The 23151-nt window shown below is 33.0% G+C and overlaps 2 protein-coding genes across 5 annotated transcripts; both read left to right on the top strand.

The window, feature by feature from the left end:
- On the top strand, positions 177 to 4234 carry LOC109327269 (amino-acid permease BAT1 homolog). Of its 2 annotated transcripts, XM_019560338.1 has the most exons (9): positions 177 to 400; positions 528 to 670; positions 763 to 945; positions 2056 to 2175; positions 2258 to 2449; positions 2684 to 2989; positions 3274 to 3456; positions 3588 to 4125; positions 4215 to 4234. In XM_019560338.1, the coding sequence occupies exons 2-8, from the start codon at positions 581 to 583 to the stop codon at positions 4077 to 4079; spliced, it is 1566 nt and encodes a 521-aa protein (XP_019415883.1). In that variant the 5' UTR covers positions 177 to 400; positions 528 to 580; the 3' UTR covers positions 4080 to 4125; positions 4215 to 4234. The 2 variants fall into 2 exon arrangements, with proteins under 2 accessions (XP_019415883.1, XP_019415884.1); XM_019560339.1 differs by lacking the exon at positions 177 to 400 and having other exon boundaries at positions 416 to 670.
- On the top strand, positions 10278 to 17905 carry LOC109328684 (ultraviolet-B receptor UVR8-like). 3 transcript variants are annotated; one of them, XM_019562262.1, is made up of 13 exons: positions 10278 to 10658; positions 11201 to 11387; positions 12099 to 12245; positions 12572 to 12653; positions 14186 to 14341; positions 14620 to 14799; positions 15169 to 15240; positions 15690 to 15761; positions 15916 to 16034; positions 17003 to 17088; positions 17367 to 17419; positions 17655 to 17754; positions 17878 to 17901. In XM_019562262.1, the coding sequence occupies exons 1-12, from the start codon at positions 10553 to 10555 to the stop codon at positions 17718 to 17720; spliced, it is 1326 nt and encodes a 441-aa protein (XP_019417807.1). In that variant the 5' UTR covers positions 10278 to 10552; the 3' UTR covers positions 17721 to 17754; positions 17878 to 17901. The 3 variants fall into 3 exon arrangements, with proteins under 3 accessions (XP_019417807.1, XP_019417806.1, XP_019417808.1); XM_019562261.1 differs by having other exon boundaries at positions 17655 to 17905; XM_019562263.1 differs by having other exon boundaries at positions 10279 to 10658; positions 14626 to 14799; positions 17655 to 17905.

Below are 23151 nucleotides of genomic sequence, written 5' to 3'. Positions count from 1 at the left end.
TTTGTCCACTTCCTCTTACATTGTCAAAGAAAACAAAGTCAAACTATGGTAATCAAATGTACTGGAAATGGGTATTTCATGCATTGAACCTCCCTTTTTAGATGAATTACTCAAAGCTAATATATCATTTTGTGATAATGGACCATTTACACACAATTGAGGGGTGTTTAAACAAGGCAAGTGGACTTTGCTTTTAGATGACAGCTGAAATTGTTTTTCTATGAATTTTAGCGAGTAAATAATGACACATGAGTTGAAAAATGCACGTTAAAGTATTGGTATTGGCTAATGACTATGTCCTCGGTTGTTATCTTCAACGACCATTCAAACATTGCAACTGCAACTAATCAAAAACCTTTGAGCCAAACTACCAAGTTAGAATCTTTCAGCTAAGTCATTGGTGGGTCTAGTCAATTATCTTTCTTTACTTTCTTCATTGCTCATACCTTTGACATTTATGAACTCTGCTTTAAACTATAAAGTTAGTTTCTTTGTTTCTTCTTCTTCTTTTTGGTCGTTTACATAAGGTGAAAAACTCCTCAACAGAACCAGCACTGGTTCCATAGGGAGGGAAAGCAGCATGGCGGAAGTGACAGGAAACACAGCTACAGATTCAGCAGAGAAGAGGCTCAATGAGCTTGGATACAAGCAAGAACTCAGAAGAGAAATGGTTATAATTGTTTCATATTTTATATTTATCATCTTGTTCTTGAAATGAAATATCTCTTTATAGTGAGTATTTTTTTTCAATTTTTGGTGCAGACTTTGTTCAAAACTCTGGCAATATCATTCTCAACAATGACCCTTTTCACAGGAATCACTCCTCTATATGGTTCTAGCCTTCAGTATGCAGGCCCTGCAGCTCTCGTATGGGGATGGGTAGTGGTTTGTTTCTTCACTTGGTTCGTTGGGATTGCAATGTCTGAGATATGCTCATCCTTCCCGGTTTGTCCCTTCTCATAAACTTTCTTTTTAAAATTAATAATCTATATCTGGTTTCAGTAGATATACATCCAAGACCAAGTCAAATAATTGTACAGCATTCAGTTTATGCATCTTCTGTTGCACATAATCATATTTTTTCTCCTTTTTTTGTTGTTATTATAATCAGCTTATGTTCTTATCAGTATTATCTCTATACTTTAGGCTAATGTTGTGTAACCATACATCATCCTATACCGTAGTAAACAAATAAGTAGTATCATTATGAGTACACAGTTCATTTGAGTATGTGTGTGCATAACCTTTGTTATTATTACACACAACTTCTGTTGAAGCGAATTTGGTATGTGGCACGATGAATTTGGTATGAAATACGTAGGGTTAATGATAAAGAACTGTAAACAAACCTTATCTGCAATGTCAATATTTGAACCCTGTGGTTGCCACCTTAAAGAGGGCTTTACCTAACCACCACCACCTTCAACCCAAATTGTGTAAGCAAGTCAGACTATAATACTTGTGTTCACTCGAAACTCTTTTTCGTAGGGAGCTCTTTAGCTTCACGTGTTTGTGGCGACATTATTAAAGAAATACTTAGGTTCATTCAATAGTCAAAACTATTTAATGAGAACACTTTCTATTTCCTTACCACCCCACTTGAATCCCACTCCTCAAAGCACAGCCCCCTGTATGGAATTCTTTATTTTTAACTCTCAATGTGACTTCATGTGTTATGAGTACCATAGTAAAAAAAATAAAGCTCCGTGTAGTTTTTAAACCATGAGGCTCTCTCAGCTTATGGATCAATCTTTTGGCTTCAAAATCCACGATTTCTACTTATTATGAGAGACTAGCTTTTGAAGCCAATAACCTTCCTTTTTACTCAGTTTGGGACTGAGAAAACATGAAGTCGGAGTTATAAATAAAGAAGTCTTCAGACCAAGTTTTTTCCAACGTTCAATCTTGAACTGAATCTTTCATGTCTGAACAAAGAAAGTATACAATTATAATTGATGAAATCAAGAGTAGGAAGCTTTACATCCTAAACATATTTGATTCCTGTTAAACATGAATTTACAGAACTAATTTCGACTTTCCTTTGCAATCTAACAGACAACTGGTTCTTTGTACTTTTGGGCTGCACATTTAGCCGGTCCAAAATGGGGACCATTTTCTTCATGGTGCTGTGCTTGGCTTGAGACCATAGGGCTTATTGCTGGAATAGGGACTCAGGTGTTTACACTTTTGTGCAATTTCAACTCAATCTTTGCATAGAATGTTTACATAGTAACTCATGCTTTTCATGATTGGAAAGGCATATGCAGGGTCACAAACATTGCAAAGTATAATCCTAATCTCAACAGGCACAAATAAAGGTGGAGGGTACTTCGCTCCAAAATGGTTATTTTTATGTATGTACATCGGCCTCACTGTCATATGGGCAATACTGAACACATTTGCATTAGAAGTGATTGCCTTGATTGACGTGGTTTCGATATGGTGGCAGGTACTTTTGCTTTCTTTTATATTTATAACTTCCATAGCTTGGATTAACTTAGCTTATTCTGTGATTAAGAGAACTTAGAATATAAGTTTTAAGATAAGAATGGCACTTTTAATAGGGTTAAATCCAAATGATGTTATGGATCTGCATCTTTTAAAAACTTATGATAGCTCACTTCTATCAGAAAATATTCTGAAATGTACTTCACTATACACTCATGGATTTATTCTGTGCCAGGTTATTGGTGGATTAGTGATAGTCATTCTGTTACCTTTGGTAGCACTAACTACACAATCTGCTTCATTTGTGTTCACACACTTCGAGTTGGCTCCGGGGTCAACAGGAATAACAAGCAAACCATATGCAGTCATTCTATCATTTCTTGTTAGTCAGTATTCCCTCTATGGATATGATGCTGCAGCACATCTAACTGAAGAAACTAAAGGAGCCGACAAGAATGGACCGAAAGCAATACTAGGTAGTCTAGCCATCATTACACTATTTGGATGGGCTTACATATTGGCACTTACATTCAGCATTCAGGTAAACTTATGCAACTTAGTATAAACTTCTTGAACATATGCTAGAGAAATTTAAAGTTTTTTTCACAAGGAAAATGAATTTATGAAGCAAGATTAGAACTCTATGCATAGTTTGATTGTTATGTAAACAACGAAAAACAGTTTGCATTTTTTGAGTTAGATCGAGTATACAATCAAGTGAGGGTTTTTATAGTTGGCTTGTCTGTTAACTTATAAATTAAAATAAAACCAAACAGCTTTTTATCCAAATGATGATAGTAATACCAGTTTTTGACTCTCATTCAGGATTTGGGTTACCTTTACGATACAAACAATGAGACTGCTGGTGCATTTGTTCCGGCACAAATACTATATGATGCATTCCATGGAAGATATCACAATTCTGCTGGAGCAATCATTCTTCTGTTTGTCATTTGGGGTTCATTCTTCTTTGGTGGGCTCTCAATCACAACAAGTGCAGCCAGAGTGGTGAGTACGATATTTTATCTTCCTCCACTTACCTCCTTTGCAATTGCTTGAAAAACAATGGAGTCTTGTGTGCTAAATTCTGAGCCTCCTTAACATTGTGCTGTGTTACGTGAATCTCAAACAATTTTCAGGTTTATGCTCTATCAAGAGATAAGGGAGTTCCTTTTTCACACTTATGGCGGAAACTTCACCCGAAGCATAAAGTTCCCTCAAACGCAGTATGGCTTTGTGCAGCAATCTGCATTCTTCTCGGCATCCCAGTTTTGAAGCTCAATGTAATCTTCACTGCAATAACTTCAATATGCACAATTGGATGGGTTGGTGGTTATGCAGTTCCAATCTTCGCAAGGATGGTGATGCCGGAGAAGAACTTCAAGCCTGGGCCATTTTATTTGGGCAAAGCAAGTAGACCAATCTGCTTGGTGGCATTTCTATGGATTTGTTACACATGTTCTGTGTTCCTTTTGCCAACTCTGTACCCAATTGATTGGAATACTTTCAATTATGCACCGGTAGCATTAGCGGTCGGATTGGGTCTGATAATGCTTTGGTGGCTGTTAGATGCAAGAAAGTGGTTCAAGGGGCCAGTTAGGAATATTGATAATCAAAATGGCATTGTATAATTCCTCATATGTTTGGAATGCTATTTAGTGAGAAAATGTTCAGTCATTCAGTTCAAAAATACTCCTTGTCATATATGAATTTAAGTAAAATCCTAATGAGACAAAGTCATAAGCAAACAAGTTATTTTAATGCAGAGCATTTCTTAGACATATTACAAAGTTTCAATGCATACTTTGCAAAATTCTCAATGTTGCCATCCTTTGAGACCATGTGACAAAAGTTGCTACCCCATCTTTCTTTGAGAATGACATTGGAAAAAGACATGTTCCCCTAGCAATGGTGAACCAAAAGTGATGCACAAGATTGACAATGAGGAAGGTATGTGTTAGAGGTAAGACAAAAGCCAAAGGGTGCATATAGAAGCAGTGGCTCCTCCAATTGAGTGGTATGTGATAACAATTGATTTGGTGTTGCCATTTCCAATTATTGCCAATATCTGAATGGTAACATTAGTTTTGATCAGTTAGTTGGGGATACTATAATAGGAGAACTGATGGTAACATTCAAATTAAGAGAAAAATATCATATGCCCTAGAAGATTGTGGCTAACATTACTATAAAAGGTGAATGACATTATTTAAAATAATCTTTTATGACCAGTATCTCTCATCTGATTGGCAAGAAAGTAATTCCCTCGTGTATGGCTAGGTGTCTAATCGTGACCCTTCCTAATAATAGGATTGAATCTGAAATGACATTTTTTTTTATATTATTATCAAGGGTATTTTTTCAGTAAGGAGTTAATTTATATTGGGTTCCACGACTGACTCTTTCAACAAGTATCGCTCATATAAATCAAATTTTTGATCTTTTGGTCATCCTATGATCTAATAGGGTGTTACATCACTAGATTAACACCTTGTTGGTATCATATTCCAATTAGAACACACATATTAGTAATTCCACTTAGAACAACACATAATAGTGAATTGATATTAATTTATTATTATTATTGTTCTTTTGTGTTAATCAGGTATGGTCTGGAGTCTTGGCCAGAATGATGTCTGGACCCCCGCTAGGGGAGGGATCTGAAAATATTCTCAAACGATCAAGTCAGTATGTGGTTTGTAGAGAGAGTGAGAGTAAATAAGAGATAAGTTAGAGTAATAGTAATAAATGCAAATAATAAATGAGGGAATGAAAATTAATTGATACTTCTTATGTGGGGTCTCATATTTATAGTGGTTTGGATTGATGGACATGACATCCGATTATTGGCTAATGTCTAGTGAATACGAAGAGAGGATGTCGGGTTGTCCTTATTTACCCCTACAGGTCTGCTACTATCGATCTGTCAGGGGCAGGTGAGATTTTGTAGGCGGAATGTTAGCAGCGTATTAATGGCAAGTCAGAGGTGTATCAATGGAAAGTCAAATGTATATTAATAGTAAGTCAACCATGCATTAATGATGTCTTCAGTGAACTCGACCCATGCATAGTGGACGGAAGGGAATGCCCGTCCTGGTTGTTAGCCTGGAATAGTCCAAAATAACCTGGATTTATCAAGGGAGGTAAAATTATTATCATTATCATTGGGAGGTTAAATTAATTAAATGATTTATGATTAATGTACTAAACATTAAAGCTAGTGTTACTGAAGGACTAAATTAATGTTACTCTTAGTTCATGAACTAAACTAATTGTGTTAATCAAATATTTCATTCACCAAAATGATAATCATCATACTATTTTTTTTAATATAATAATAATTTCTCTTTGTCTTTAATGGGGTATATATGTTGTTCCACAATAAGTATTACTTCATGTATTATCTTGTGATTGGTTAAAAATATATATTTAAATTAAAATTTAATTTTTAAGTATTTTTCTGACCAATATTAATTTATAGCAAATGAAATAATACTCATTATAGGATAAAAAATGTGTTATGTGTTTAACATCTTTAAATAGTTGATGTCGTCAAAGTCTTGCAACTGAAATATTGAAGAAAGACTAATGCTACATGTAATTTTGTAGACCAGAAAAGTCACTGTTTATACTTTGATATGATAATTGATGAAGGGAAGTAATCTTATTATTGAAAGAAAAGTTGACTTGACCAAACCTACCCTTAATCACTAAGATAGTGATTATAGAAACATGTATTTTAATGTGATGAAATTGATCGATCTTATTATTAATAAGTATTATAAAAGGAAAAATAAAATTAATCACCAAGCCTTCTCTCATAGATAAGTTTTCAGCACAGTTTTACAAACAAAATCTATCTATATAATTTTCACCCATATTTTTAACCACATTCAAAACATATATAGTTCAGGGAGATTATTTTTAACCATATTCACCCATATTTGTAGATCAGATAAGTTTTTCTGCTTGAAGATTATTTAATATTCCAACAGATCCAATAAAACCGTATGGCATATGAACCCGAGTTTATAGGTGTTTTGGAGCTTATGGCATATGAACCCGAGTTTATAGGTGTTTTTGCACTTTTGCAAAGTTTATGAACTAAATCATATGTTTCATCGTGTGTTAATTGAACATTATCTTAAAATTTGATTTTGATTATACTTTAATTTAAAGTAAATTGATATGTGTTTGAATATCTATATACTATATAATAAAAAAAAGGTTCTCTCATATCACATGCATCACAATCTCAACAAAAAATTTCATTCCTAAAACACCATACTTTCTTAATGTAAATTTTTCCACGCAACATAAAAAGTACACCCATACCAATTGTTATTACCTAATATATTATTTATCTATACTATTCAATCTACCTATATTGTCCCCACTCAATTATAGAGCTTTATGAGATGCATTTTTAGATCATGCAAATGCATCAAACAACAAATATGTTAAAATGGATAGAGATTACATGTCTCAAACAATATCTCATTATATGTCTCAAGTCAACTAGATTGTTCTATTTTATTATCTTTTCTTTTAGAAATTTTCTTTTATCCACATGTCAATATATAATTGGTTTGGGACAGAGAACAAGACACCATTGAAAACAAATAATCTCCATCCATGTTGAAATACTACGTTAGAAAAAGAAAATTTATCACGCATGAATAAATTTTACCAACATCTATAACGCTAGTATATATAAAGCCAAAACTTGAAATAACTTCCCTCATGATATAATTTTCATTTCCTATATTACCCTTAACATTATTAATTTTTTACAAAAAAACTATATAATCATAAGTAACTACCACCAATACATTAATTAACCACATATCTCACATTAAATTAAATATTATCGTAAACACACAAAAAAATATAATATAAAGTACACCGAACACAAAAATACATTTGAATTCAAAAAATGAAATATATAACAATTGAATATGTAGTATCACACAATATTCGCCGGCAGACACGAAGTGCGTGTACACAATAATATTTAATAATGATAAAAGTACATATCTACTCATTATTCATTACCTAATATATTATTTAATAATGTAATAATAATAACATTTAATCATTTTATAAAATTATATTTGTATTAATAATACAAGTGACACATGTGTTTTTAACAATATAAATGTATAAAAAATGTTTCACCATGTTATCCCATGACACATATCACAACCTCAGCCAAAACTTTCCTTCCTAAAACACTTCACTTTCTTAATGTACATCCTCCCACACATAATAAAAATATTTTCCTACCAATTGATCATTACCTAATATATTATTTAATAATAACATATAATAATGTAATAATAATAATATTTAATCATTTTATAAAATTGTATTTGCATTGGTAATACGAGTAACACATATGATTTTAAACATGTGAATGTATGGGTAACATGTGTGTTATTAGCAATGCGAATGTATGAGTAATATATGTGTTTTTAACCATTAAAATGCACATGTCATATTTTGTTCTTAACAATACGAATGCACTGATAATATATGTGTTTTTAACCATATGAATATACAGGTAAAACATGTATTCTTAATCATATAAATACATATGTAATATGTGTTCTTAACCATGCAGTAAAAAATACTGTCCCATGCAAATGCACAAGTAACTTGTGAGTTTTGTTTTAAAATCAAGTTTAGTAGATTGTAAAAGCTTCCATTAAAAGCTATAATTTCTCATTTCATAAAAAACATAATTCTATGGGCTAAATGCCTCTCTTCAAATGCCAAACATGTTGACATGAAAGCAATGAAGAGTTCATCTAGTAATATAATGTACCATTGTATCTCATGTATTATATTAGGTTAGATCTCAATATATCGTATTAGGTCAAATATCAAATGTTCGATACTTATGATTAATACTTAATAATCATGCATCCAAAAAAATTAGTTTTATTTATTAGAGATTCCTTGTTTATAAAAAAACATTTGTTGAAAAAGTATTTTTGACCTAGTAGATTTATAAATTACTCTCTCTTTCTTAAAAGTTGAGATTTTGACCCTTTTGATTTTGCTCCATGTTCAGAGAGTATTTTATGACCTTTTTGGTTCTTAAAATTTTAGTGTTTTGACCTTTCATTTTGTTCAATATATATTGATATTCTTAAAAATTCAAGACATAATTATACATTATTTTTTTATTTCTTATTATTTTTCCACATATTTACCTCTCTATTAAATAAGTGAAATAAATAAGGATTAAATAGGAGTATTTTATTAATTATATCACTTAATCATCTTGGTTAAAAAATTAAAACCGGTCTTGAAGAATTGGGTGAGTAATGTAAATGGCCTGAGGAAGTTGTTATTGACTTTTTGAATGACACACTGAATAACAACCATTTACTAATTTAGTAGATAGATAGGTATGAATAGTGTTGTTAAAACGGTATTGGTTATCAAACCGGTCATGGTATTGATATAGTGATATGATAATTCAATCGATGGTTCAGTAATTAAAATATATGTCGGTTAAATTGGACATTGCTGCTTATATTTATGTATATATAAACTTGTAACAAAAAATTTCAAATAGGTAGATACTCAAGTTTATAATTCCTATTCATAATCTACTCAAAATTCACATAAACAAACAATTTTAAGTCTTTAACAAATTCAAAGTCTAAATTGTAAAACATATATCAATCCAAAAATATCATTAAACAAATGCAAAATATAAATAAATGACACAAGTTCATAACTCACCCTACAAAACAAATAAATATGAAGTTTTAACATTTAACACCAATGAGTCAAAGTTGTCTCATATCGATATTCCATTTTTTTCACCAAATCCTACCCTCAGAGAGTTGACTCCAAGATTATACAAACGTCACTGAGATTACACACTAATGTCAGAACCAAAAGGTGTAATCTACGTATGCCTTGAAAGTATGTGTCTTGAAGTGTTGAAGAATGATTTGAAAGAGGGGTCACCGTGTAATGAGTTTTTAAGTTTTAAAAAAAAAATATGTGTATAAACCGGCAGGTTTTGTTAAATACCGGCCAGTTCATCGGTTTTGACTGGTTTCCAACCAATTTTGACCGATTTTGATACTTGGCCGGTTCAATATCTGTATTGTACCGGTTCGCCAGTTTTTCGATCGAACCGACCGACAAGGTATAGTTTTTATATCACTGGGTATGAGAGTGCATCTCCTTATTTCAAAGAAGACCAGTACATGTGACACAAATTATAATTGATTAAAAAAATATTTAATTATTTTACTTTTAACTATGGTTGGAAATGAGTCGAATCGAGTCGAATTAGAGCCCAGCTCGATAGGATTTATTCTGCTCGAAACTGGACTCGAATTTGATATAAGTTATTTTTTTAGCTCGAGTTCAACTCAATTAAAGTTTACCAACTGTTCAGTTCAACTCGAATGATTCATTTTTACAACTCAAATAATTAATTCACTTATAAAGAATATTATAAAAAGATTATATATATAAATATATATAACCTTGTTATTTATATATATAATAATAATAAATGTAAGAAATTAGATTTATATATTTATTAAGTTTTATTTATTTATTTAACGAATTTAAATTTCAGCTCAAGTTTAACTTATTTAATTTATGGTACAAATTTATCAAATTAAATAATAATTTAAATTTTAAGTGAATAACCAATTTGTTAGTACTAATTTTAATTAAATATAATTTTCAAAGCAAGTAGACATTCACAATGACATGCTTTTTGGTACAACAATTATGTAAAACATGAATAGTTAGAAAACATGCCAAGGTAAAGGACCCAAGGAGCAAGAAAATGGATGGTGGTGGTGAGACACAACCCAATGGGTCCCTTTCCACATTGAATGTCATTGTTTCTTCTTTACCTGACTCTAGTCCTTTTCCCACCACCTCTATTCCCGATTCAACCACCACTCACCTCTCATTCATTCATCTTTTCACCTTTCATCTCATTTGTCCCATTCATATCAATACTATTCTAGTTCATTTCTTATTATTTCACTCAACAACTTTTCAACCATGATTATGCCATTGCATTGAGATAACACTGATTTAGTGAGTGATAAAGAGAATGATGATGGAGGTGGTGGTGGAAGAGGTAACTGATACACCACCACTCCCACCTCGTCGTGTTTTTCTCATATCTGCTGGTGCCAGCCACTCTGTTGCTCTTCTATGTAAGTACCTTTTTCAGTTTTTACTTGTCATTATTCTGAATCTGCTATTTGGGTTCTCAAAAGTATAAACAAGTTTACATTTTTACTCAAATATTTGAAACTGTATCAATACCCAGCTTATGATAAGTGGCATGATTGCTTATAACATGTTCTTTTGTTGAGTATTTGTTGCTTTCTATCTTGGTGCCACTTTTTTTAGAGATTATCTTTTTAGGGCGTTTGGAAGAATTTACATATAGTTTACTTGGACTCATGATAACTTTTTCTGAAAATAAGATTTTTAGCTTATTTTTACGAAGCTTATTGGATAAACACTCAACTAAGCTTAATTAATCAAACCTTTAGTATATATGTACCTAAGTTTAACTTGTTTTATATAACAAAAATGTGGATCAACAACTGATTCAGATAACTTTACACATCTCAATAGTAAACGAGCGAAGTAGTCTACTTTGTGCATAAAACTATCAGGTGTAGCGAGAAGTTGGCCAAATATAATACAGTTTATTGTATGATTATTGATTGATTTTGATTCTTTACAGCTGGAAATGCTGTATGTTCTTGGGGAAGAGGAGAGGATGGACAGTTAGGCCATGGTGATACCGATGATAGACTTTTACCTACACAACTCAGTGCATTGGATGGCCAAGACATATTATCTATTACTTGTGGAGCTGATCATACCATTGCTTATTCAGAGTCACTATCTTCAGTGTATAGTTGGGGATGGTATGCTGTAATGCACTCTTTTTTGGCTAGGGAAACATTCTGTCATATGAATCATTACTGAAATCTCATTTGGCACTTTTGTTAGAATGCGACCAAACAAATTCTTAGATGAAGCTCTTATGTATTATTAGAATTAATTTCAAGATAATGGTGTTATAATGCTTATAGCTTTATCTTTTCCATCAATATTTATAAAAAACCTCAGTTCATTACATCCCCAATCATGATGGTTTAGGTATTTGACCCTGTTGCTTTTAAGACTTGTCCATCTCATCTAGCTGTAACTAATATGAAGTTAATCTTTTGGAAGTTAGAGATATCCTAAAATTAGATATGCATGTTCTTTCTCATTTATATTTCAGCATTTCTTAGCAGTTCTCCAAATAATAGGGCTAACTTCATTGATTAATGCTGATTTTTTAAAAATTGGTTCTCGCTTTTAATATTCAATTTTTATGTACATTTTGTACTAGTTTTACATGTTGTACTATATTCATCCATCTTACATCCTAAAAAAATTAAATTTACTCTATCCCATGTCCTTGTTGTATTGTATCTGCGTTTGAAATTGTGTTAGGTCCTATTAAAACTGACCAAGCCGAATAAATTGTCAACTCTGTGCATATAATGTTTCTTGTAGTTTTAATACCTGTTAGTTGGTTGTGCGAGGAATTATTATGTTTTCAAGCAGATCATAATCTGAATTTTCAGGGGTGACTTTGGGAGATTGGGTCATGGTAATTCTAGTGATTTGTTCATTCCTCAACCTATTAGAGCACTACAAGGTCTAAGGATAAAACAAATTGCTTGTGGGGATAGCCACTGCTTGGCAGTTACCATGGAAGGCGAGGTGCAGAGGTTTGTAACTCTTGCCTGAATTTTTAAGTTTGTCTGTTGTAACTTTTATTTTTTTCCTCGCTTACTGATGACTATTCATGCACTAGTAAAGGCTTAGTTGCTTGATTGAGTTTGTATGTAGAAACTGAGAATGCAATCGCAGAGAGTCATATTGTAATGCAAGCTGATTCTAGGTCTGATCTTTTTAATTTCATCCTCTTTCTGTTCTGATTACTGAAAGAAGAGTTAAGAGTATCTTTGACACTGGAACATAAAATTGGTTGTTTTATTCTCATTTCATCTTTAATTATAACCATATATTTTCCTCTTTATCTCTCCTTTTGAAGTTGGGGGCGGAATCAAAATGGTCAACTTGGACTTGGAACCACAGAGGACTCTCCAGTGCCACAAAAAATTCAAATATTTCAGGTACTCTTTTCAACCATTTGTCAAGGTCTTCTATAATAAGTAATAATCTCTGAGTCAGTTATCAATACACAATGATAAGTTACTTTCACCAATTACTTATCCACCTCCATATTGATGTAAAACAGGATATGTAATAATCTCTTATCCAACTCCAATTTAATGTAAAAAAAAGATATGTAATATCTCTATCATGCCTGGTTCTAAAAACTTATTGGTGAAGAGTGGTTCTCTTATCTTTGTTGTAAACATGCGATGGATTACATATACCTCCATTTTAATGTAAAAAAGGATATGTAATCTCTCTATCATGCCCACTTTTAAAAACTTATTGCTGAATACCGGTTATAAGTCTTTGTTGTAAACATGTGATGGATTGAATAGTTTGCAATAGCCAGGTTAACTGTTTTTGTTTGATTTGTTTCTTGCTTTCATCTTTGAAATTTAAAGATAGAATGCATTGATTTCTTATTGGTCTGACCAAAACGCTCCAGCTATTTTGGACATGATGTTTACTTTATTGGCTTGTAACATTTTTTGGGCAAGGTAATTAATATGTATCCTCCCCCCCCACCCCCCAAATAAGATTTTAATTTCATACCTTGTATGTTGAGTGCATCCTTTTGTTGCTCATTCAATGCAGTCTCCCTTACCTTCAATATCGCTTGAATGATCTGTCTTTCATGCTTTCCTAGATGTCCGTGTCCACTAATTATTTCCCACATGCACTAGATTCCTCAAAGAAACCAACAATAACAACAAAAGTCTTTTCCCACTAGGTGGGTTGGCTACATGGATCAAATGGTGTCGTTATTTGTATCCTGTCGCTAGAGGTTATTTAGCTCTAAGTCACTTTTAATGATATCACTGAGTTTCTCTTAGCTCCCTTTGCTTTATTAACTGCTGGGCTATCTTCCATCTGATCCATTCGTCTAACTAGGGCTTCTTTTGCTCTTGTTCTCACATGGCTAAAACATTAAGTGTGATTCTACCATATTTTCTTCAGTAGATTTTATTTCTAGTTTCTCTATAATACATTCATGATCTTATATTTTCTTGTATGTCCACTCATCTATTGCAACATCCTTGTCTCTTCAACATTGAGTGTAGGCTCTTCTTGACTGTTTACCGCCCAACATTCAATACCAAGAAACCACTCTTAAACTCAACATTATAAGGTGAATTTTAGCACCTTTGATGTTAGTATCTCCCACATCCCTAGCCCTTTTTTGTTCTCTTCTATTTTCGGAGAACCTTGGAACTAAGTCAGAGGAAATTTCACCAATCAATCTGCTGGTTGTCAGGAAAAGCATTGGCAAAAGTCTTATGTTTCACAGTTATCCGCCACTTTAAACAAATGAAAGAGAAAAAATGAGCTAACAAGAACAACGGTAGGAATAACACTCTTCTAAAGAAATTAAGAATGCATGGACACATTATGTTGTCTATATTAATTGGACATTGAAGACAAAAATTGCATAAAACATATTATTCCAGTAACTACTAGGCAACATGTAATTTTTATATTCTTGTAGGGATTACCTATCAAAATGGTTGCTGCTGGTGCTGAACATAGTGTAGCCATTACTGAAGATGGAGAACTGTATGGATGGGGTTGGGGCCGATATGGAAACTTGGGACTGGGAGATAGAAATGATCGCTGGATCCCAGAGAAAGTTTCTTCTGTTGATGTATGTACTCAAAATGTTAGCATCTTATTAGACTGTAATTATATCAATTAGAATTTGAAGATATGTGAATTTATATATTATTTGATTTCTGAAAAAGTTTGACCTGCTGTTTACTTTAAATAGAAGTAGCACCATTACCAGGTATTAAAATTTGCCTATAAAATAGTAAGATTGATGAGTATTGGTCTGCACGCATACTATGCTATGCTATTCTATTCTATGGAAAGTATTTATTTTACAACTTGCCACCCATTTCCCTTGTGCTTGCTGGTTTAAAGTTGCAGTGTGACAAGATGGTCATCGTTGCTTGTGGCTGGCGGCATACAATATCTGTTTCATCTTCTGGTGGCTTATACACATATGGATGGAGCAAGTATGGACAGCTAGGACATGGAGATTTTGAGGACTCTCTTGTGCCTCACAAGCTCCTAGCTTTGAGTGATAACTCAATTTGTCAGGTTGTCCTTTAATTTTATGCAGAATTGGTGCCTAGGTAGTAAGTTAGCAAGTTCTTATCATTATATGCTTTTTCCCTCCGCTTGTTTAGTGGGCTCGGTCCCATTTTGGAATGCTGGGTTTTTCTGTGGAAGGGGATGTGCAGGAAATGCTTCTTATTCATGGCTTCCATAACATATGTAGTGTGTCACATTTATTTGACTATGTTCCATACTTCCACCTTTTTATTGGAATATGACTTCTTCTGGTTAAAGACAAACAGAACTTTTCCCTATCCTTATACCTGCTAGCTGGGTGCAACATTTTGGTGTTAGATGTGGTGATTATAGCTGTTCTTGTTTGTCTCTGAAGTTTGCTTGGACTTCGTTCAGGTATCAGGTGGTTGGAGGCATAGTATGGCACTCACATCTAGTGGAATACTCTACGGATGGGGTTGGAATAAGGTTGGCAATATTTTATTATTCTGCTTGTATGTTCATGTGACATCTTGTATTATATATCAACAATAAATACTAATTGATTTATGACCACAACAGAGGGTACCAATTAGTAGCTGGTAACTTAATGTTCTTGAAGTTGTGCAGAGAACTAAACAGAGTTACTAGGTTGTCTCATTAACCCTGTGTATCACGGATGGAATTCGTTTTGCCACGTTCCATGCGCCGGGTCACCTTAAAAATTCTTTGTAGTAATAATGTAAAATAGTGAAGTGCATACCCAAGTAAACTGCATACCCATACATGTACAATGTGCTCTGTAATGGAACTAAATATATGCTACTTTTTAAAGAAAATAAATTGGTTCAAGACTTTGTTCTATACATATGGGAGCACAATCTTTTATTGCTAACAGTTTTTTCGGAAAATTTGACTTATTTCAACTTCAATTGTAGTTTGGACAGGTTGGAGTTGGTGACAATGTTGATCGCTCCTCTCCCGTGCAAGTGAAGTTTCCCTGTGATCAGGTACACGAAAAGGCCAAACTATGGGCTTTTTTTATTTATTTATCCTGATAAGTTTGAAATCTGTATTTCAAAAGGTCATTGTTTTGCTTCTAATAACAACCAGTCGGCCAACTAGCCTATTCTTATTTCTGCATATTTTTGTTTGGCTTGGCAGAAAGTAGTTCAGATCTCATGTGGCTGGAGACATACAATTTCTGTTACTGAAAGAGCCAATGTATATTCATGGGGAAGAGGCACAAATGGGCAACTTGGGCATGGTGAAACTGTTGACCGGTAATTGCATGTCCACACGAATACTTTTATTTTTTTAGTAATACGACATTAATATTTTATTTGAACCGAATCAGGTTGACATTCAACTTTCACTAAAGTGTTATATCTTTCTGTTTGCTGAAGGCACAGAGAACACATTTTTTGTGTGACTAACATATTTGAAAAAGATCATTTTTAGCCGTTAACTTTTTTTTGGTATCATGATATCATGGAGGTTTGACTTATCATCTGTAAGCAATCCAAACCCACACTATCAACCCACTCCTTGTCAGTGATGGACCTAATTGCCCCCACTTAACTTGGGAATTTTTGTACCACATGATCATTATTTGTTATTTTCTGTCATATATATTTTGTACTTGTATGTTATCTTTGCCTCCATTACATAAATATTTCTATTTGTAAATTATTTGCTCCTAGTACCTAAAATTTCCGGGTCCATCTCTGGTCGTAGTGGCTTGTGTTAATTGTGTAAAAACTTATAAGCACATGTTTTATTGATACTTTAAAATATGTTGTATTAATCATTTGGGAATACAATATGATATTGATATCATCATTTGGTTGCTGTATCTATTGATCTGTTACAATTCCGATACTTATTTTGGTCATGAAGTTCTTCTAATGATTGAGGTATTGGGTGGTACTGATGCATCTCATGAAGTAGGTGGTTAAACTAACTGGGGTTTTGATAGCAATGTGTAATGTAGCATGCACATGGTTACTTTATGAACTATTAGAACAGAGCTTAGTATAACACTGCTCATGCAATCTTGTTAGCGTGTTCTTTTTTGTCAAATTCTGTTTTTGAAATCATGATTGGTAGGATATAGCTTCAAATGTGCTTCTGTTGGCCCTAAAAAGAAGCTGAATGTTATGTCAACATTGTTGAACTATCTAATTCTCAGGTAGTAGGTGCATTTCATTACAATTTATTGGTCCATGATGTGTTTTTTCTGAATTTGTAGAAATTTTCCAAAGATTATTGAGGCATTGAGTGTTGAGGGATCTAGTGGGCAGCATATAGAATCCTCAAACACTGATCCATTATCAGGTACTTTGTTAATCTCATGTAATTGAGTTAAGAGTCTTTGCATTTTAAGAAGGCGAGAACAATGAATTTTGAGATTTTGAGCATTGATTCTTATTTGAATGACCAAGATTTAAAGATAAACACATGCGACTTTTTCAAGTGCATGTGGCCATTAAGTAATTTTTAATCTTACTATCCATGTTGAGATTTGTTGCTCTCACCTTCTACAAAGTTTTCTCATAATATGTTGTTTATACAATTTTGCTTCATGCTGGCTGTTTTATTTTTACCTTAAACAGAGAAAACATGGCCCTCCCTATCTGAGAGATATGCAGTTGTTCCAGATGAAACTGTAAGTGTCTTCTTGTTTTAGCATAATGCTCTAGGTTGGAAACAATATTGATCTTCTCTCACTTTATGAAATGTGAGAAGTAAATAATTTAATCCTGTGAAGACTATCTTTGTAATATGAAAAGTTTAGGAAGAAACTTCATGGTCATGTGACTTGGTATGAAAGCTATGCCTTTCATGCGAAGATTGGAAAAGCAGATTAGATCACTGAGTTAAGTACTTTTATGATTTGGCAGGTTAAGGAAGATAGGCTCATTGATCTTAGCGTCCCGGAAGGCGATGCGAAACGGCTTCGAATTTAATATACTAAATCTCCATTATATGAGAATGATACATCCTCATAGTTTTTGCCTTATCAGTCCATTAGAGAGCCAGTCAGCTGCCACTACTGTAATAATTTGGCTTTTGAACATGATTGTAAATTTTAGCTACATTATGAGAAACATGTAATGTGATCTCCCTCTTCTATATATTATCAATTAGCAAGGGTGCATTTAGCATATCCTAGTTTGAAACTTTAATTTAGAGCTGTTTTATGATGCTGTGTTTTACTTATTCATCACAACAAAAAGCTCATGGTCTAGTAAGTAGAAGGAATGGCTCTATCAGCCATAGTCTATCGAAAAGAAGGGAGGAACAGGGATGAGGAGATAAACGAGCTAGAAAAAAAGATGAAGACATGATCTAGTTGAATATAGTGAAAGTGCAGTATCATTGCATACAAATCTTATCTATTATGCTAGTGCATTAGAGCATTTTCAACCATGAACCATATTACCAGTGCTGGATATATGTAGTTATTACTAGTATTGGAGTAAGAAACTAATCTCTATCATGATTTGTGATGGCCAAGTATCGTGTCGCTTTCAGGAATCGAACCATAGACCTTGGAAATCCAGTGGGGTCCTACACTACTTGATCAATACCTTCTTAGTAATTTTATCCCTTTATTTATAATAAATGACAAACAAAAGTAAAAATAAGAAGTGGCATCTCCAGAACTACAGAAAATGATCCTTATTTGGGGCAAAATATATCATACAGCTTTAGCTCTTTTCCTATTGTATGAAGAGTGTAATATATATGCATTGTGTAAAGATTTATATATAGTCAGTACATTATCTACCATTCATCTGGATTTTTTTTTAAGTCAATGATTATTGAAAATGAATAATAAATGATGCAGTGACAATATAAAAAACTCTTACCTCGTAAGCATATTCATCTTCTTCTTTTGTACGAATAAGTCAATAAACTTGAGCTTTCATTTTAATCTGTACATAGTCAAAAGTATAATTTTTTTCCTCATCAGTTCTAAATAACCCATAATGAAAGAAACCATTACGGCTTTAGTGCTTTACCTCTTTGTCACTCAATTTTTATTTTTTTTCTTTAATCTCTTCTGAATGTTCCCCATTACTCTAGTTTCCATTGTCTGCACTTTATTTTCTATTGTCTTGTGTCAATCATTCTATTTGTTGGTTTTCATTTAAATTTCTATTTTTTATTTTATTTCTTGTCCCTGGTTTTTTAGAGTTACATGAGATAGAGTGTGAGCAACCACTTGCACAATTTCTCTTCAAGCATGGTAGATGAAATGAAGGAATATTCATGTTTATATGTGATTGGAAGGTCATACTTAAGTTTAGAGAGAAATTTTATCACAACTATAATATTTACAATTTTACATAAAAACTTAAGGTTGGGTTGCAAAATATCAACAAGAGAGTAAAGTTCATGTAATATAGATGAAAATATTGCATTGGATGAATAGAGATTCAAGACAAAATAAAATTAGAAATGAATTTATTGGATATAAATATGAAGTAGCTTCTATTGTAGAAAAATTGTTAGAATCATGCCTTAGATAGTTTGGACATGGATAAAGGAGATCGTTAGAAGTTCCGGTAACAAGAGTAAATCAAATAAATGTTAATCTAATTTATATAGGAATGAGAAGGTCAATAAAAACTATAGACAAAATAGAATTATGATGTTCATAACTGTATTATTATTGTTATTTTGTTTGTGATTTATTAATGGACATAATTATTTACTCCTTGTGAGTTAAGTCGACCTCGTCTAATAAAATTAAGACTTAATTCTTATTGTATCTTATTTATTTGATGTTATATTGTGCACGATGTTGTATTTGTAATATTATCACATGGTGTTGAATTAATTTATTTTATAATTAGTTCATGGTGTTGAATTCTTAGCTCTCACTTCACATCCACCCCTCTCAATAACAATATGCAACACAACCTAATAAAAAAATTAAAGGTGTACATAGGATAAGTTTATCTTAACATTAAGCTGACTTGATAGTTTGATGGAATCAGTTGTTTGGAACAAATGTGACTCGTGTGAAGGAACCAAATCAACTAATATTTAACTTTGACATAATATACAAAATTGGAAGTTATCTATAAGTTATCGGAAACTAAATTAAAGGTATTTTGCAATCTATATTCCAAAATAAATGATATACACATTACTATATATATAAATGCAAAACATGTTTAAAGGGTATTTACATAACTAAACTAGTATAATTTTACAATTTTTAAAAGTTGAAAAATGAAGTCATCTTTTTTGAAGTTTTGATTAACACAATAGATGAGTTATGAACCATAGTTTTCTTAAAGTTTCATCATTCATTTGTTATTTTTTGTAAATCTAAATTTTAAAAACAAGTTAATTGATGTACTCAAAATTATGAAAATATATAAATGCAAAACATATTTAAAGGTTATTCACATAACTAAACTACTATAATTTTACAATTTTTAAAAGTTGAAAAGTGAAGTAATCTTTTCTGAAGTTTTGATTAACACATAGATGAGTTATGAACCATAGTTTTCTTAAAGTTTCATCATTCATTTGTCATTTTTTGTAAATCTAAATTTTAAAAACAAGTTAATTGATGTACTCAAAATTATGAAAATGGTCCTATAAAAATGACTAAAACCAATTTTTCATAAAAAGGTCCGGAGTGAGAAAAAAATTATTTCTTTTCATATGAATGAAATAATAAAACCTATATTTCGTGAGCACCTAAGCATCTTCCTATAACGTCTTGCAATTTGGGAAGGTCAGTTTCTTCTTAATGTTGAATCCTTATGTTTTATGGAAAAAGTTGTCCCTTCAACTTGTTTAGAACCCCTTCAATAGTATCCAAAGTGATCTCATAGAGAAAAGTAATAAATTAAATTAAAAGAGACAATTTTGTCATAAACAAATTATTGGTTTCTTTCTATCCGGATCTTCTCCTTGGATATGTATTTTCATCTATTCAGGTATTTTTAAAGCTTTTAATTTCTTTATGAAGATGGTTTTTCTCAAATATCATGCATTCCATGAAAGAGAGTAATTTTTTTTTATGATTGAATGAATAGAGAATCAAATAATTTATTGAATAGTGATGAACTGAATTTATACAAAAGAGGAAAGGTTGGTTACTAACTAACCAAACAGAAAAACTAAAACTGGTAAGAAAAACTAACAAACTATGTGTGGGTTTTGGCCCAACAGAAAACTAAATAAAGAAATAGAAAATGGGCTATTAAATAAGGAAGCCCAGAATAAAAACAATAACCAGAGAATTGAGTTGAAGGTAGAAGATAACAATGGAGATTTCTTGTGAAGGAAGAAAATGAGTTTAACACGCCCCTCAAGCTGGACGGAGCAAATCACAGAGTCCAAGCTTGGTTATGAAGTTCTGAAACGACTTCGGTGGTAGTGGTTTTGTGAAGGCATCAACAAGCTGTTCTTTGGTTGAAATTGGTAGAAGATGGACAAGCCCTTTTTGAACTTTTTCTCTGACTACATGGCAGTCAATCTCGATGTGTTTAGTACGTTCATGGAAGACGGGATTATGGGCAAGGTATATGGCAAATCTATTGTCACAATAAAGAGAAGTTGGTTTACCAATAGGTAGGTGAAGACCATTAAAGAGGTAATGGAGCCATTGTATTTCACAAACTATACTTCCTAGAGCCCGATATTCAGCTTCCGAGGATGATCGGCTAACGATGTTTTGTTTCTTGGTTTTCCAAGAAATTAAGGAAGATCCAAGAAATATACAAAAGCCTCTAATTGACTGTCTTGTATCCAAGCATGATGCCCGGTCAGAGTCTGAAAAAGCTAAAAGGGTGAGGCTGGATGTAGAAGAGAAGAATATGCCTTGAGAAGGAGATGCTTTGAGATAGTGTAGGACTCTCATTGTTGTTTTGTAATGTCTTTCTAAAGGTTTGAGCATGTATATGCTTAGTTGTTGTACAAAGTAGGAAATGTCAGGGCGTGAGATAGTGAGATATATGAGCCTGCCGACAAGTCTTCGGTATGAAGATGGATTTGATAGTTGGATACCTTCATTGAGTTGAAGTTTAGTTGAAGGGTCAAATGGTGTTGTTGTAGGTTTTGAGGCAAGAGAACCTGAGTCTTGGAGAAGAGTAACATCATACTTGTGCTGGTTTAGGTGAATTCCAGTAGATGATCTTGCAATTTCTAGACCCAAAAAGTATCTCAATTGTCCTAGATCCTTGATTTTGTATGAAGCATGAATAATGGATTTAACATGGTTGATTTTGGAAAGGTTATTTCCTGTGAGAATCAAGTCATCCACATACACAAGAATTGATGTAAAACTTGTAGGTGTGGCTTTTGTGAATAGAGTTTGGTCAGCTTGAGAGTATGAATAACCCAAGGAAATCATCTTAGAAGAAAGAGTGGTATGTCATTCACGACTTGCTTGTTTTAAACCATAGAGAGATTTGTGGAGTTTGTATACAAGTGGTGACGAATTTGGTAATAATCCTAGAGGTGGGGTCATGTAAACATCTTCATGAAGGTCTCCATGGAGGAAGGCGTTGTTGATGTCAAGTTGTTCAAGAAACTAGGACTTGGCAGCAGCCAATGCTAAGATAACTCTCATAGTGGTGATCTTCACTACGAGGGAGAATGTGTCAAAATAGTCCACTCCTTCTAGTTGGTGGTAACCTTTAGCTACGAGTCTGGCCTTCTATCTTTCCAGGGTTCCATCGACATGGTATTTGATTTCATACACTCATTTGCATCCAATGTGAGTCTTGTCTAGTGGTAGAGGAACAAGGGACCATGCGTTATTGAATTGCAGAGCTTGGAGTTCATTGTGCATAGCATCTTTCCAGCAGGGAATATGGCAAGCTTGTTTGTAAGATTGAGGCTCTGTTGTGGCAGAGATTGTGCAACAGAAGTTCCTATAGGTATTGGAGCAGTTAGAACAGTTGAGGACAAAAGACAAAGGATAAGAGATATTTGATGAAGATTTGGTGCTGTTGGATGTTGGTGTAGGAATAGGATGAGAGCTAATAATGTTGCAGTGGTAATCTTGTAAGTGGGTTGATGGTCTTCTTGTTCTGGTGGATTGTCTGAGTGGAAATGTTTGGGTGTTGGGTTGAACAAGGATGGTTTGGTTTGGCTCAGTAGGTGTATGGGAGGATAGGATTGGCTCGTTGTCAACATGAGGGGTGATGGTTGTGTTTGGTGAAATCTTGCAGATTTGTTTAGGTGGTTCCATAGAGCTTTGATGAAAAGGGAAATAATTCTCATAAAAAATAACATGTCTAGACAGATAAATGTCACGAGAGTTAACATCATACAAAATAAAGCCTTTGGTTCCTTTCTTGTAGCCAAGGAATACAACTTTCCTAGATCTTGGTTGAAACTTGGTTCTATGGGCTATAATAGTGC

This window comes from Lupinus angustifolius, chromosome LG15 (assembly GCF_001865875.1).
Source record: "Lupinus angustifolius cultivar Tanjil chromosome LG15, LupAngTanjil_v1.0, whole genome shotgun sequence".
Lineage (NCBI taxonomy): Eukaryota > Viridiplantae > Streptophyta > Magnoliopsida > Fabales > Fabaceae > Lupinus > Lupinus angustifolius.
Note: the sequence above shows the minus strand (reverse complement) of the source record. Positions and strands in the feature narration are given on the sequence as shown.